The sequence below is a fragment of the Symsagittifera roscoffensis genome, chromosome 9 (genome assembly GCF_963678635.1).
Source record: "Symsagittifera roscoffensis chromosome 9, txSymRosc1.1, whole genome shotgun sequence".
Taxonomy (NCBI): Eukaryota; Metazoa; Xenacoelomorpha; order Acoela; family Convolutidae; genus Symsagittifera; species Symsagittifera roscoffensis.
The window spans coordinates 16,032,914-16,050,345 of NC_087070.1; the positions used below are offsets into that span (position 1 = coordinate 16,032,914).

General features: G+C 35.7%; 4 protein-coding genes across 7 annotated transcripts in view; 3 read left to right on the plus strand and 1 right to left on the minus strand.

The window, feature by feature from the left end:
- Positions 1–2,152, plus strand: part of LOC134854251 (glutathione S-transferase Mu 6-like) — a 6,776-nt gene extending 4,624 nt beyond the window's left edge. Inside the window, exon 3 of the mRNA XM_063870434.1 lies at positions 1,684–2,152. Coding sequence (XP_063726504.1) covers positions 1,684–1,902 — 219 coding nt within the window. The 3' untranslated portion in view covers positions 1,903–2,152. The remainder of the gene's footprint in view (positions 1–1,683) is intronic.
- Positions 1–17,432, minus strand: part of LOC134854909 (dynein intermediate chain 2, ciliary-like) — a 512,182-nt gene that overhangs the window by 175,331 nt on the left and 319,419 nt on the right. The window lies entirely within an intron of this gene.
- Positions 1–17,432, plus strand: part of LOC134854908 (protein arginine N-methyltransferase 5-like) — a 568,964-nt gene that overhangs the window by 72,098 nt on the left and 479,434 nt on the right. The gene's annotated exons all lie outside the window — the stretch shown is intronic.
- LOC134854337 (uncharacterized) lies at positions 11,555–14,696 on the plus strand. The gene is made up of 5 exons (XM_063870555.1): positions 11,555–12,120; positions 12,652–12,752; positions 13,053–13,174; positions 13,324–13,519; positions 14,042–14,696. Exons 1-5 carry the CDS (start codon positions 11,846–11,848, stop codon positions 14,455–14,457), a joined length of 1,110 nt encoding a protein of 369 aa, XP_063726625.1. The 5' UTR covers positions 11,555–11,845; the 3' UTR covers positions 14,458–14,696.

Below are 17,432 nucleotides of genomic sequence, written 5' to 3' on the forward strand. Positions count from 1 at the left end.
CATCATAATCGATTTTTTTCGTTACAACACAATCCATTAAAATCCATTATAAAGGATTATAATCTATTTAAAATCCATTATTCCATTATAATGGATTATAATCCACTTAAAATCGATTATATTTGATTATAACGGATTAAATTCTACACATTTTTTTGCAAAATCCTGTGGAAAACTTGCAACATTTTTGCGTTACTCACGACCTACTCGCAGTCTAAACCTACTCGTATTACCCCCCCCCCCTTTGCCCCTCATCCGCATTTGCCCAAACATTCCCCCCACTACCCTACTTTTATCCCTACGCCCACCCCCATGTTTACCAAAGTTTATCCTTAGGGGGAGTTTATAACAACCCCCCCCCCCAGTTACAGTTTACCCCCCCCCCCCAGCTTTCCATTACCATTTTGAACGGGGACGGGGGAGGGAGTATACTCAGTTTTCAGGTTACCCTCCCTCCACATCCCCCCCTCACGTTTAGTAAAGGGGGGCTTTAAACTAAGATGGGGGAGTTAATCGAGGAGGGGTAAACTGTGTGGGGGGTTGGGGTATACTGGGGGGGGGGGGGCTTTTTGTAGATCATTAACCCCCTCCTTATAAGTCTACCAATAAATATCCCCCCATAAAGGGGGGCGAATGGCGGTTGTCGTAAGCTGGCAGTTGGGTGGGGGGGGGGGGCGGAGGGAAACGGGGGTGTAAGCAGGAGGAAAACGGGGGGGGGTGTAAAAAGGGGTTATGGGTAAACAGGGAGGGGGTAAACGGGGTATATAAGACAAAAATTATAAAAATTGATAGTGAAATGTAACATTTTATGAAACCTAATACGTAGCAACTGCACTAAACAGGAAATGCAAAAATTTTGAACAAAATTGTAATTTTCTTGAATAACCTCTCGAAAAAATCCATTATAATTGATTATAACCATTATAAGGGATTATATTGGCATAAAAAATTTAAGAAAATAAATCATTTATAATGGATTATAATCGAATTTTCCTGAAGTTTTATAGAGACTGGCTATAAAATGACAATATAATCGATTATTATTATCCATGGAATTCCAGTGCGGAAAACTATCTTTTCTTTATTCTGTAGAAGGTTTAGTCGAGAAATATTTTATGGGTATTTCAGATCAATTAAGCAAACCTATACTCCCTCCATTCTCGCGTGAGGGGTGGGGGGGGGGAGATAGCTCAATAGGTAATTGAGGCATTGTTTATAACCACTTCAAATTGTTTGAATGATGATATGAAACCATAAATCAGTTTCTTCAACGATAGTGGAAAGGCACCTTTTTTCTGTCCTAAATGGAAACAAAAAGCAATTTAAATGTGCTGCGGAGAATAGTTTTTGATATTCAGATTTAAGGCTAGAGCGCCAACCCTATTAAGTCGCTTTGCTCGATGAGGTCATGGTCGCACAAAAAAAATTGCAAAAAAAATTTGAAAAAAATTTGATTGTTTCTTTTTCAAGTTTTTTTCTCAAAACTCAAAAAAAAATAAACTTCACTCAGTCAATTGATTGCGTGCTACGAACACATTCACCGTGTACTCGCGTTTGCTGACGTCTTTTTGTAGCGTTTTACTGTTTTTGTTGGGGGGGGGGGAGATTGATAAACTGATTCGTTATTTCTTTTATCTCAGTTTTATTTTTATGGCTACTTCATCAGCTCATTTTTTTATCAAGGTGTTTGTGGAAAACATGAAGAAAAATCTCTACTTCTACGAGAAATATTTCTCAACACACAAATGGCTCCTTGGTGACAAACTATTTGTCGGAGATTTCCTTTATGGTCAGGAATGGATGGGATCGTGTGTTTGGAGCCGTCTATTCTGGCTGACTTTCCGAACGTCGCTCGCTACCAGAAGGAGTTCGAGAGCATCCCGAAGATTGAAAAATACTTGAAGAGTGAGAAGTTTAAGAAGTTTCCCATCAATGGGCCGATGGGCCAATGGGGCGGAGAGTATGAGTAGAACACACAAGCAACAGTCCACATGAAATGCACAAAAGGGCCAATTTTTGCATTTTAAACTTCAAGGTCTCAAAATCATTATAAATATCTTTTCACTTCTGCTATATATTCACAACATTAAAATTCTGTTAAATTGTTGCGTTTAATTGAGCGAACCTTCAGATTTCGAAGGCGTAAAATTTAGACTCCTTGATTAAGCAGCTCCCAGAATATACTAGTTTTTGTACAGCTCGTCGAAGTTGCCTCCAGTTCTGTGTTTTAGATTTCAGCCATTTAAAATTATCAAAACAATGGCATGCGCACGAGTTTTTTGACAAAAGAGGGGGTCGGTTTTTATATTTTGTTCGACCTTTTATTTAGGTCAGCTAGTTAAAATTGCCCATGCTTTGTCATGCTTTGTCGAAACCCTTAAATGTAACTTTTGAAAAACTTAATGCCTCAGACAAATTTAAAAAAAAAATTTAAGCATTTTTTAGGTTTTCACCAAAAAGTAGGCTTTACATTTTTGTAGATTTTTTCAACGCCCGCATTTTTTTATAAGTTTAAAGATCACCGGCGCCACAAGCACTTAAGAAAGCTTTTAGGGCTGTTCGCAACAAATGGTTACCGTAAGATAACTAGAAGGGAGGGGGGAGGTTGGTAGATATCTAAAAATGTACAAATATCTTAAACGTTTGTTAGATCAGCCAGGACCACCAACAGTAAAGCCACCTGCAGCGTCTAAACAAATGTTTTCTCTGCTGTGGGTAAAAAGGTTAAAAAAACTATTTCTGTGAGTTATCTCCTCCAACGAGGAATTGGACTCTAGTTCAAATTAGTAGGTTGGACAAGTTGAGCTCTTTGCTGCACATTTACTTGGCTCACTTAAGGTTCATTGCATGTTTTAGCCCCATCAATGCTACTTTTTACTCCAATTGGAATGAAATTAATAAGAAATATGACATTTTGAACAAATTGAAACAAGGATAGCCGGTTACTGTGCATGTTTCACAGAATGTTCCGACCATAATCTTAGAAAAAGACAGTCATAGTAAAATAAGCTAATCCAAAACATTTTTTTTGAGAAGTTACTTGAAAAATGAAAAAAAAATATATATATATAAAAAAAAAATTTTTTTCCAACTCTTGCAGTTTTTAAATTTTTTTTAAATTTTGGTTCCAAAAAAGCGCTAAAATGCTAATGCTCGAAGTAAACTAACGTTACTGAAGTAAAACTAAGTTTTTAGGTTTTAAATTAGGATATTGTAAACTTTTAAGCATATAAAATAAGAATGCTCGCTCGCTTTTTTTATTTGCTCAAAATAGGACGAAAAATCAAAAAATGCAAACCGGTTTTTCTCAACACGGTGAAAATTTGTTTGAAGTTTCTTAACCTGGTTCAATTAAAAATATGCGTCCTAATTTCCTAATGTGGTTCAAATCACGACCGTAAGGGCCTCAATATGATAAATAACTCAACCCAGTCCGATGATTTTTTGTGGTAGCTGATTTTATGTTGAAACAAAAACAAAAAATCTAAAACACAACCGAATACAAAGCTCCTCCCCATTTTCAATGGTCAGAACAAAAATTTCTAATTTGCAGAATTTTTTCCAGCCTCTCTGAATTTACTCAAGTACGAAACTGTGCAGATCTATTAAAGCTACTTTTGATCTTATAAACCATTTTACAACTTATCAAGTGACTAGTACTGAAACTTTAGGTCTAGCAAACTGGCGTACGAACTATTTTTGGGCCATTGTTTTTTTGTAGTTTTAGAAATGATGCAAAGCTGCGAACGAGACAATTATAATTTTGAGCCATTAATAAGAACATTTTGCCACAACTATTTGAGCACTTTTACAACATTTGTCAAAACAAGCAGGAAGTTTTACTTCCTGCTTAAGAAGCTCACTTTGCTTAACTTTTACTACATAAGAAGCTCACTTTGATCTAGTTTTGATATCAATTGGACTAACAGTTTCGGCGTGATTTTTTTCACTATTAGAAGCCAAATTGGTCGTTTTTGGGGTAAAATGCTTGGCCCGAATTTCGAAAAATGTATTAAACCATATTAACTCTGGTTTAAATCTAAGCATGTTTTGCATGAATTATCTTTTGCCTAAATCCAACACAAGTTTCATGCGCTTCGACCGGATGAAGTAAATCAGCACTGTACAATTGGGCACACAAAATATGCATTTCCAAACAAAAATCTAAAAAGGTACATCAACCAAAACCCCTCTTTTTTTACAGCACATTACACTGGCAACTTCAGTTTAGATTTTGTTTTAAAATCGCTCTGAAATGTGTTGTCTTTTTCTAATCATAATGGTTCATAGTGCTACTTTGTTCATTACACGATATTTGCGCTTAACAACTGCATAGATATCTATCAAAAAAAGCCAAGATTTTTAAAACTTTTTTTATAAACTGAACTCAATCTACGAAAAAAGAATTTCTCTGCTTAAAACCAATAATTAATCTAAATTAACGACAATATGGTAACGCTAATTACCAACATCAAAACAATCTTCTACTTACTCGTACCTTTGTCTTTTGTTCAAGAAAGTGTAAAACAGGTGAACAGTTTTATAGTGCACTTTTTTGCTCAACCGCCCATAAGTGCACGTATCTTGTCAAAAGAAGCTCCAGCCTTTGAACGAAAAATTTTAACGTAACGTATGTTGTGTCACACTATAAAAAAGAAATTTTTTGAATTTTTGTAGCTATGGGTCTCTCTATCACTCCACTTCTTTGACAGCCCGCCATACTGCAATACACTTGCGAACCAAGTTAACCAAAATATAGGTTGTTAATCTCTAAAAAACTTAATTGTATGGGGCCATTTTGGACCTTTTCATTTAAAAATCCAGAAACTTTTTTATATCGACCGCAAGGAAAAGATATTCAATGATTTCATTGGTCAAATGGTTTTTACGTACTTCTCCGCAAAAAGTTTTTAAATTGCTGTATGAAAGCATTATAAGCTTCCTTTTGAGATCTCACCGAAGAAAATCTCAAAAACAATTTTGTGCTTAAGTTTATTTCTTTTTATCTTATTTCTTAAACTCGTTAAACAAAACTGCTGCTTAATTTGTAAGCTATGACAAAAATCCTACACCAAAATTCTTATGTAAAGTTGTTCTTATAAGCAAGGGAACTTTTAAAAGGGTCTGTGGGGTGGATAGGTGCTGGGTAAACAATTTTGTCGACCTTTTTTCTGGTCGACCCATTTAATTTTCTGGGCTCTCCCAAATCACTATAAAATCACCCCACTTTGACCAAATTTTCTGCGCCGTAGGCCATTTTTCAAAAAAACAGGCGAAAAAAAAGCGTTCTAAGAAAAAAATTTTAGGGTCAGTCAGCCAAAAATGTATATCTCAAAATAGTACAAAAGGAAGACTCTTTGGGTCGGCAGGGGGTCGAATCCCCGAGGAAAAGGCGTCCCCGCTAAATCCACTGGTGATATTACCAGTTTCCAAAATTTGCTTTTAAATTGTCTTTATCGCCTCATCTTCTATTCTGTTATAATGTTGAACAAACCAACTTGAGTTGATGCATTAAATTCGAGTAGTGTGATTGAACGAAAAAACGAAAACAAGTTTTGCTTGAAAAGGTTTCATGACCAAAAAGAGCTGCGAAAGCAACTACTGAAATAGAAACAAAAATTATCAAATAGAGCAGGAGGACTTAGTAGGAGGGAAGTGTGTGAAGTTAGCTGTAGCCAATCTAACGGAAGCTTGACTTCATGGCGAAGTCAAGTTGGGCGATATCAAACTGCATGTTCAAGAGACCATGCAGTTTTGATTTGAATGAACGATTTTTCAGTGTGATTTAAATGAACGATTTTTCAGTAGAAAATTTGTCGGGTCCAACAATCGAATTGTTCGGGAAGGCTAAAATTAGTGCGATTTGCTTTATCGCAATAGTTTCTGAGCGAGATCTAGGTACTGGGTAATAACCAACCGGTCAAGAAACCTAGTCAAGCTGCTTTCTTGCCATTTGGTGGCCGCGATGATCTATTACGTTCCATTGACCGTGTCCGTCGACTTTGTAATCTAAAATCCATTAAAATTTTGAAACCATCATTTTTTTCTTAGTTTTTAAAGATTTTTCACATGGTGCAAACACAAGTCTGTTTTTAATTATCTTCATAGCTCTGAAACGCAATTTTGGAGCTCCGAGCCTCTCTCGTGTTACCATCTAACATTGCATCTCACGTTGACAAAAGCGTAAAGCCAAAAAAAGTCACACCGAATTTGCCCAATTTACAAAAAGAACATTTGAGGTAACGGCATAGGTACTTCGCATAACTTTTATTAAAATGAAATGTGAGCTGCGCAACTTTTTTAAACAAAAAACACGCAATAGATTATGACTTTATAAAAATGCTCTTATAGAATTGTAATTAATATGGAATAAATATGATATAAATTTCTTGTTCTCAAAAATTTCATGATTTTAAATTCATCAGTTTTAAAGACAAAGAAAGCGTACCTTTGCATCTTTTTTGTACAACATTGGTTCATCCAAACATTAATAAAAAACAGAAACTGTTGCAGATAAAAAATGACATCAAAAATAGTGAATTCAAAAGTTTGTTACCATTCGTTCAATCAACTGTTAAACTATGATAAGCCAACTTATATCTAGAACAGACGAGGACAATTTTTTCAAATTCCAAAAACCACTGCAGGGACCGGTTTCAGGAGTTCGATATCTTTCGATCGTGTTCGGTCGAATTAACGGTTTTTTCTCAACCCGGAATCCGTGGTCGAAAACAGCCATTTCGGTTGAACACAAGTTCGAAATTTAGTCAAGATCATAGTCAAAACATGGTCAAAGCTTGTCGGATTCAAGCTTTGGGCTACACATGATCTTAGACAGCTCTCCTAGACGCGAGGTCTTGCCAAAAAACGTAAATAAAAAGAAGAACTTTGGAACAGTGAGCGCAAAAGTTTGTTTTTTGTACGCATGTTTGCACATATCTTCATATCTCTAGAGTTTTTGGCCGCCATGTTTTCTTAAGATACGAAAGACAGATCTTCAGATACAATAAGCACCTTTAGATGCTGTTGTTCTTCTAGTTTATCTTTATCGATGAAGATAACTTAGAATACCATAGCAGTTAGTAAAATTTGAATCAATTTATTTTGAAATTACATACCGAGGCCAACTCTGCATTTTGTGAATTGTAAGCAGATTCAGGTGTTCGATCTCGGGTCGATAAAGGTATTCTAAGTTATCTATATTGATAAAGATAAACTAGAAGAACAACAGCTTCTAAAGCTGCTACTGAGGTAAGGTTTGGTATCTTGAGAAAATATGGTCACCAAAAACCTTAGAGATATGAAGATATGTAAAAACACGCATACGAAAAACAAACTTTTACGCTTACTGTTTAAAAAACTCTGCTCTGACAAATCGAAATGGTGCAATAGATAATACATCTGCAATATATCGAGATATTATAAGTCAAAAACAAACTCCGAGTCAAAGCCGCACTACCCAAACTCCAATGAACACGCCACCCGTATTACACAGCTAGAAGAAAACCTTGGACTTCCTGTCAGAAACTTAAAGAATCTAGGGCAATAAAGGACCTCCTGGCAGGGGCCATCCATGAACCCTGCCAGGAAGTCTAAGAAAACAATCACTGAAAACCAGCCCTGGACACCTGCTATGTACCCTTCCAAGAAATCCAGAAACCAGCAATTATTTACAAAGTTTCTTTAAAAAAAATTTTAGTCGCCGCTAAAGCATTTAAGGCTCACAAAAACAGTTTCGGAAAAATTTTTTCTTTCAAAAATGTAATTTTTTTGGCGTATAACTTCAGTCCAGGCTCAGTTTTTCACTCAGAAGAACCAAAAATCAAAATCATTGACAATTGTTTTGTGTGGAGCCATTATTAGTGTTTTGTCGTTTTAGAATCTTAAGATAAGTCTAAAATTGACAGAAAAGCATCTTAAGATTTTCAATTACCGTTTTTTTAGGTAAAAGCCATCTAGCCACATAGAAAAATTGTTTTTGCTTTCTTTTAGCTTGTTTTGTTTTTGGTCATGTTCGAAAGCTTTTGCAATTTTGAAAATTGAACCATAAAACATGGAAGTCCAAGCCTCGATTCTTAGACTGCTCCAGGAAGTCCAGTGCAATCCCTGCAAATTTGGCTAAAAAAGAACCATTTGACAAAAGTTAACTAAAATTGGGCTGGTATAGAACATCATGGAGGTGCATTTCTCAAAAGAGCTTATTTAACCTTCTTTTATACAAAAAGGTAAAAAAAACATGAATTTGTATCGACCAGTTAACAATGAAAAAGAAGTTCAACACTCAAACTGAATTACAAAAAACTATCAACTACCTCTTCGCTCCAATTTTAAATTGATCATTTGTTGAACTCACCCAGGCTTCATCAACGATGTTTTACTTTTCAAGTTAATCTGTTGGCAGTACATCAACATCAGTAAGACGAATATAATCGAGTACAGAAAATAAGGAAAATGAAAAATTTTTCACAAGCCAATGATTTCATTAGCTTGTGCAAACAGAATAATTAAAAGTGAGATAAGACAAAAAAAAAGCTCCTTAAAATTGAATTGCTTATTAAAAATTTGGGGCCTAGGAAATTAGACGATAAGCAAATTAGACGGATACTACAAAAACGAAATTAGACGGAATTTATTTTTTACAGATCTGGCATTTTGGACAAAAAAGCTATGAAAAGGAAAAGGCCAACAAAATTTTCTCTTAAGAGTCAAGTTTCACAAATACAAAAAGAACATAAAATGTCAATACCTATCAAAACAATTAGTTTAAATGAACATGAAATGTCAAATCTGAATAATACAGGAGAGTTTTGAATTGAATAAATTATGCATGGTTGACTTGTAAAGTTTTTGACCACCGAAATTGAACTGTTTTCTACAAACAATTTGATTTTTCTAACGCAATTTGTGTGCAAATAAAGTTAATTTCTCTCACTTTTGTGTATTTTCTCACAACTGCAGTTTTGCAAAACCGTCTAATTTCCTTTTAAGTACCTCCGTCTAATTTGCTTATCGTCTAATTTCTCAACCCCCTAAAAATTTGTGTATTTGCGCATTGTGTACGAGTATTTTTCCGGAATGTTAAGTCAGGGGATTGTTTTAGATTGCTTGATGAAAAGTAAATAGATCTGAAAAAATCTGTTCGGCGGGTGGTAACTACGTCGACAAAAATAGTCAGATACACAATAGTGCAAAAGTTTGGGAAAATCCTGTAAGCAAAAAGTACAGACCTCGATTGGTGAAGCCTCCCGGTTTGACCTCCATAGACCGAAAATGCGAATCACACAATTTCATACACTTAGTCTATTGGAAAAATGCTAGTCATACAAATTTCATACATTTTTGCAAAATGAGTTTAATCGAATTTCAAAGGTATTTTATAGTTGTTTTGGTATCGAAATTGGTATCTCTTCATAAAAAAAAGGAAAAAAAAATAGCATGAAAAAAAAAATGCTAATCATACAGTTTCCATATATGGAAATTGTATGACAAGCATTTTTTTTTAAAATTTTTTGTGAAAAAAAAGCTTTGAACAATCAATTCAACTGCAGGCAAAACATTTAAGCGTTTTTTGGGCTGCTACAACTGAAAACATTGACTTTTTTTATTGTTGTTTTCGGAAAAAAAACACTAGTCATACAATTTCCATATATGGAAATTGTATGACTAACATTTTTTTGATGGCGACGACAAAAATTTTTCAAAGTATTTTTGAAATTGCCCCCAAAATTTTTTTTGTGTTTTTTTCAATCGCAAACTGATTTTCGTATTCAAACAAACAATTTTTGAAAAAAAATTTTGCATGCAAAATGTTAATTTTTTTGTGTGTATAACGTAGTCCTGGATATACTAATATTGGATTTTTTTCCTTTTCTCTTCATTACTTTTTTTCAAAAACGCTTAAAACTCCTCTTTATTTTGTTTGACATGTTTTTGTATGCCTTGATCAATGTCTGGTAATTTAAAAATTCAAATTTTAGAAATAATCATCTTTGAAAATTATTGCCAAAGTTTAAAAGTTCTTTACTTTCGTTATATTATTGTGTAAGACAGAAGTAACAAATAGCAGGCTGTTTCCAACGCAGTTTTAATGCGAGACGGCCAAACCTTTGGTTACTACGTTTGAGTAATCAAGGTTTATGTAATTTGTGTTCGGTTACGACCACAACCAAAAATTTTTTGAGAAATTAAAATGTAAACAATCAAAATTGTTGGTTTATGGAAAAATGCTAGTCATACAATTTCCATATATGAAAAAATACTAATCATAGAGCTTTCATGCAATTTTCTGTACGTATGGAATTGTATGGAAAGTGTATGACTAGCATTTTTCCATATATGAAAATTGTATGACTAGTATTTTTGGTCATCCCGGGCTCAAGCATGTGGTATAACACAACATTAAGACCGCATCTGAACATAAGTATCTGATACATGAAACAAAAGAAAGTAATAATAAGTTTGTTCCAATATGGGCAATAATCTAACAATATAGCAAAATCATCAATAAAAAGAGCACCAATATGAGCTGCAAGCGCAGAAGGTAATTCAACATCTTGAAGCGCCGTTTAACCGTTTCTATTGAGAATACTATCTTATCTAGATTTGATTTGTCAACCAATCTTAAAAACGATTTTATATAACAAAAAAAGTTCCAGACTCTTATTGTTCACTTCTCCTGCATCTAATTGACGTATGTTTTGAGGGATTTATTCGAAAAAAAAATTTCAGACTTGAAAAAATATATATTTATTTTATTTGCTTTATTTTAATGCCACTGAGGCAGACAAAATAAGTGATTAAAAATATCTGGAAAAAGACACCAAGTTAGTGAAAGAAAACCATTTCGTCGAAAGAAAACCATTTCGTCGATTAACAGCTGAAGATTTTAATCAGTAATTATTTTTTTTACTCATTACAGTTTACCCAACTTAAAACTAAATTCCTTCCCGCCACGCAAAAATAACCAAATGTTGCAACCAAAATATATGAAAAAAATCAACCTTAATGTTTTTTAAACTGCTATGCAGTGATTTGAGTTTTCGAAACATTTTGGGCTTTCTTGCACAGGAACCGCGTTAATTAATGTCTTGAGTCAGAAAAGTCACTTCAGTTCGAATACGCGACCTTTGAACGGCATTGAGAACCAAAACTCAAAATCGTTTGAAAATTCGAGAGACTTTTTGAGGCCTGTCACTTGTTTTTAATCAAAAATTAGACACAAACTATTATAGATTAATGGTATTCATGTATCAAGCAGCTCATCAGGTATTTGAAGTTGGACGGCCATAACTAGCTTTCGTGTTGTGACCAGGTGGTTTTTAAACTTGGAAAGCCATAGCTTTTGTCTTATGGCCACCCGCCAACCGTTGGTGCAACTATGTTCATTTATGTACCAAGTTCGAGCTAACTTGTGGACTTTTGACCAAAATAGAATCTTGCAAAATCATATGACTCCAGTTTGCGTCAGATGTTATCGCTTGCAACAACCATGGTCAAAAAAGAAAGCGAGCGAATAAATATAATGCCACGTAATTTGTTTTTGAAGTAAACAAAAAGCACCAAACTTGAGAGCATAGCTAGCATATGAAGTAGATATATACCAGACTTTTTAAAAAGAAAAACAATATCTCATAACTCGAATATATCATCGTCTCTAAGTCTACTTGCTCAAAGACAGATAGTTAAACTTTGACAATAATTGTTCGAGTTTTTGATTGGCCTGGTTTGTTTTGCTTTGAAAACTGAACAAATTTTTCACATTATTAGTCTTCGATTGAACGTCAGAACACATAAAGTTAAAAACTTCTCTCAGTAAATTGTTCAAAGTGCGTGAAACGTCCTGAAAATGGTGGTCGAGCTAAAACCGACTGCAGTAAAAACCGAAGATGGAAAGCCAAAGAAAGACTTTTCTGACTTCGTGCCAATTTCTGTTCCCACTGCACGGAAAAAGAAGGCGGCGGTTGGATGCTGCACCGTGTTTGCAGCTGTTGCGGTCGTCGCCATTGCACTGATGGTTCTCGGAGTGGCCGGGTACTTCGCGACTGAGGCTCTCATGAAAGGAAGCGGCAAGGAGGCCGAAATTATTTGCAAAAAAGACAACTGCGAGGATGCCTATGAATGGTGAGTAGATCTTTCCATTTAGCCTAACCGCGCACAGAAAAAAAACCTAAAGAAAAATTGCCTAAAAAGTATAGATAGCACCTTAGATGTTAGTCTGAGTTTGTTGTACTTCATGTGTCGATTTTCTCGCTCGACCGAGCAAAATAAGCTCGACCGTGCTTGACTCAATTCAAATAGTTTGCTCGTATTCTCGTTCTAATTTGGGTATGCTTCGGCGATATTCGATGAAGGTTTCGGATATGTGCTCGATTGCCCTCAGTTCCTTAGTGTCTCGAGTGAAGAAGCCGACGCGGCCGAAAGCGAGCGCCTCGACCGGGGTATCTGGGTATCTCGTGACATGTGGGGAAAACGAACTATATTGTGTTCCAAGAAACAAATAAAAGTTACGAGCAGGTTAAAGATAAAATTAACTAGCCCTACAGGAGTTAATTTTAACAAGGTTTTGTGTTATTGTTCACGGTTAGAGCGTTGTTTGTGTTCACGGTTATGTGTATACGGTTATGTGTTCACGGTGTTGTGCATTTGTTGTAGTGGCCACTTGCACGGAGTGCAGCAGTGCCAAGACGAAGATGTGTCTGACAGGGCTGAGAAAGTCTACGAAGACTGGATGGATCTGGTCGAGGGCAGAAATGGTAAGAAATCGTCTTCCTAAGATAAATGAAAGCTCGAATTATGAAATTATGAAAAAAGCAGCAACCATGCTGGCAAAAGTTTTGGTGGTTTATGGCTTCGAGGATCTAAAAGTTATGGTAGCAAATTTTCAAATTTTTGAAAAGATTTCGCCGCTCAATCCGCATTTGCTTGCCGGCTTAATTGGGGAGGGGATTGGTTATCACAGAGGGGGAGAGGGGGGGGTTTAGAAAAAACCATTTTCTCATATGACCATCAAGTGTGACTTTGATTTCCTCTTGTCATCCTCGTCTTCTTTATAGTGCAATTTCGCGAGTACATCAAAAAAGAGGATGGCGTTTACACTCTGGAAGTGGTTCCGCTGTGTGATGCCAAGCCCACCTTCATCCTAGTGGACACCAACGAAGACTACTCCGTAGTCAAGGTCAGCTAACTACTTCACTACACAGTTCAAATTATTTCACGTTGTAGTTCAAATGAGTTCACTTGAGAGTTCAAATGAGTTCACTTGAGAGTTCGGATGAGTTCACGTTGGGAAGCTTGACCCGATAGTGTCTGTTGTTTATTTTTCAGGCGGAGATTAAGGAAGGACAAGGTTACCAGTGCATGTTGTTCGACAATGCTGACTTCGTCCACGAAGTGCAGGAGGAGCTGGAGGAGTTCGAGTACGATGACGACACCGAAGAGTACGAGATCCGAGTGGAGAGAATCACCTCCGCCTTTTTCGACTTCGGATCCCCTGTCACGTCCGAGGAGAGACAACTGCTCAGTTAGTTTTAATAGGGCAACCCAATCTCATAACCTAAAGCTTAACCATAACTAGGGGAAAGCATAACCCTAACCATAAACAGGTAAGCATAACTTGAGCATCCAAGTCTTAATGGAAATTTACATGACGTGAGAAAATGATCAAATTAATATTATTAAGCACTGACTAAAAGTCGTACAAAATATTAATGGAGACTTTTAGGCTCTTTTCCTTCCCCCACCAGCGAATTTCCACTAGTATTTTCTCTGTTCTCATTGTCCGATTGTTACAAACTTTGGCGTGCGGACTAATTCGGTTATGACAAATGTATTTGGTCTTCAAATCTAACCTTGTAAAACCCCTCGTTACGCCAGAAAATTGAAGCTTATGTGACGTGGGGAGAAAAAGGAAAAAAGCCATTTTTTGCCGTGCAGTTCAAAAAAATTATTCATGTGCTTTTTCTATTGGTTTTTAGTCAAAAATGAGAGTTTTTGTATGGTAATCCTTAAAAACGTGATGTGATAATGATTTATGTTTTTATAGCTGAACAAGTGAACGAACTGTGCCCTGACGGTACCATGAGGATGTACCACATGGTCAAATCTGACGATACCTTCCGAGCTCAAGTCGGAGACCTAATGAACCGATGGGGGATCACCGCAGACGACATCTTCGAGTATTTCGCCGACATCTACGAGGCCTTGGTCGAAGAGGACGACCGAGCAGTCCAGGAACTGATGGGCCAGTACCGGGAGATTGTGGGATTCCTGCCGACGGGATCGTACAGTGATGTTTCTCAGAGCGGAGTGGGGTGGTCGTTGAACGTCAATGTGAATACCTGGTACTCGTACTTTTGGGGAGGTACCGTACGAGAGCACAGCGCTGTATTCACTGTGGATGAGGGAAACTTGGATCAAGTCGTAGAAGATGACGCTGCTGTTGAAAATGCCCAACTATAAGGAGGTCTCAACTACAGGAAGGAAGCTCGGACCAAAACTCAGAAGGAAGTGATCCACTTGATAAAACTTATGACGGACTGGAATTAAACTATGTACATAAGAAGTAGATAGATGAACAATGGTATGGGAGATGAATGAATTAATGCAAATTACCTTAAATTTTTTTGCAACACCTATTAATTACATCGCATTGATTCTCGTTGTAAATAGTCTTGCAAAATTCAATATTTTGTTTAGAACATGTAATTGGCTAAAAATTCAGAGGTCAAGCATGGTCGAGTCAGCAGAAAAATGTTACTTAATAAAGACAAGGGCTTTTGTTCGCTTCCCTCGTTTTTTACATACCAGGGTTGAGGTGCTCGATTTATGTTTCGACTTTCTCGACCGGAAATCGGTATGTTTTGACCGCCTCGACCAATTTACGGTATGTTTCTAAATTCTCGACCAAATTTTGATATGTTTTGACTTTCTAGACCAAACTTTGGTATAGTTCGACTTCCTTCAGATATGTTTCGACTTTCTCGACCAAAAATTGGTATGTTTCGACTCTGCTTGACATATGCTTCGACTGCTCGGATTATGTTTCGGCTGTGCCCGGCTTATGTTTTGACTGTGCTCTACCTGTGTTTCAACTTTTTTGACCAACAATAGGTGTGTTTGGACTGTGCTCGACATATGTTTCGACTTTCTCGACTATCAAAAAACCAGAACAAATTGACAAAAAATTATACAGTATGCTTTCAGTCAATTTTTTGAGATCATGCTTGATTTGAAAATAAATTACAATAAACTGTAAAATTCCTCCATCGAAAATTACTTTTCTTTCAAGTAGAATATCCCATTTTTGCTTTTATTTCCTTCACAAATTTGGACTTAAACTGTAGATGTGATGGCTGATTTGCGATAAGCAATTCTCCTCAAACGGTTGTCGCGATAATGCTCCACCGATGTTTCGACATTCTCGACCAAAATCAGGTATGTTTCGACTGTGCTTGACCTATGTTTTAATTTTCTCGACCAAAATTGGGTTTGTTTCGACTCTCTCGACAAAAATCGGGTATGTTTCGATCTTGTGCTCCACTTAAAAATGCTTCTCGAACGCGGAATTTCAGTCGCAAAATTGCACTTGCTCGACTTTCAAAGTCGAAACATAAATTGAGCACCTCGACCATGGTATAAGTTTGCATAACTTAAAAGTTATGTAAAATGATGTATTAAAAACAATAATTAGATGTTGGTAAGTATAATGAAAATAGATATACTGAACACCTGCATCCAAGTTTAGGCGTAAGCAATCGACTATAACGGATTATTATGAAGATTTTTTGACAATTATAATTGATTATAATTACCAAAATTAGGTGTTTAAAGGATTTATAATTGATTATAATCGTGATGTTTTCCAAGAGATTATAATCTCTTATAATCGATTATAATTGATTATAGTTCTTACAAAAACCCTTAAAATCAACTATAATCGATTTTAATCGATTATAATATCTTATTTTGCCGAAATTTTGTCAATTCAAAACTATATATGAATTATATCGCACGGGTTATTATTTTTGTGTCAATAAGAAAATCTCTAAAAGAGAGATCTCTTGAAAACTTTGGCTCATCTGAAAACAAAGTTTTACCACGAAACAAAAGTTTCATAGAGGTCCTTTCATATGAGTGGAAAGGTTACCGCGGTAAAGGAAAAATAAATCTTCCGAATCAATCATGAAACTAAATCAGTTTAAAAAGCTTAAAATATGCATCACAAAAAAACTCTAATGGGGGAGGAAATGAAAAAAACTTATAAATTTGAATTAATTGGAAAAATTTAAAAACATTTTTCTCAATTTTCATAGGAACCAACGTCTACAAAAAGCATAAAATATAAGCAATTTAGTGCAACTTCGAAGACAAAATGGACAAACAAACGAGATTATAATCAGTTATAATCGATTATAATGGATTTTTGTGCGAAACTAAAGAACTAGAAAATTGAATAAAAATAATGGATTATAATCAATTATAATCGATTATAATTGTATCAAAAAATAGACGAATAAATAATTGATTATAATTGATTATAATGGATCATAATTATTTATAATTTGATTTTAAAAAGAGAGATTATAATCGAGTATTAATTGATTAAAATCGATTGTTTCTCAATTTTAGTAAGAATGGTACTAAAATCGTAATATAATCAATTATTAACGCTTGCAACTGGATGCGGGCAGCTTGGTTATTCCAATCTTATTAAGTACTAACAGTAGGTTTTACTTTCCAAAATACACCGGGTTTCTCAAAGTTTTCCGGCTGTAGTTTGCCGAGCAGGCGGCGATTCTCTTGCAATCTGGCCAGGGCCGTCCGTTTCATTGTTTCAGATTGCCGTTTGTTGGTTGCAGAATCAGTCTCTTAGCTTACACTTTCACAAAACTTGTGAATGTTTTTCTTGTAATGTTTTTTTTTAGTATTCGTTTTAAAATAGAATTTTAGCGAACAATAAGGAAAATTTTGATGTGGTTGATGGTTCTCAATTATTCAATTATATATCAGGACAACAAAACGAGACACTGAACAGGTTGCAAAAATTTGCATTCGCATAACAGCGTCAGAAAATCTGCATGTGTGTACATTTTATTTGTGCTTTTCGCAAAGTCACTCTTTCTGCTTCAAGAAAATTTTTTATTTTGTTTAAAATAAAAAATATCAAACAATTAATTCATCTTGCTTAACACCTGAAGACTAATATTATTTGCACCCGCATCAGCTACTTTGAAAATCGGAGTCCTTTGTTATGATCTGTGAAAAGGCCGGCGCAGTTTGCATAATTTCCTTCTTTCAACGTCTTATAGAGAACATCATCCGGGAAGCAGGCGACTGTATTTGGTAGCTCAGCCAGGATAACAGGATAATAAATAAAAACAAGACTGCTCGTATCAGGCCGAAGCCCTGAATATTCCGACTGCCTATTAAGGTCA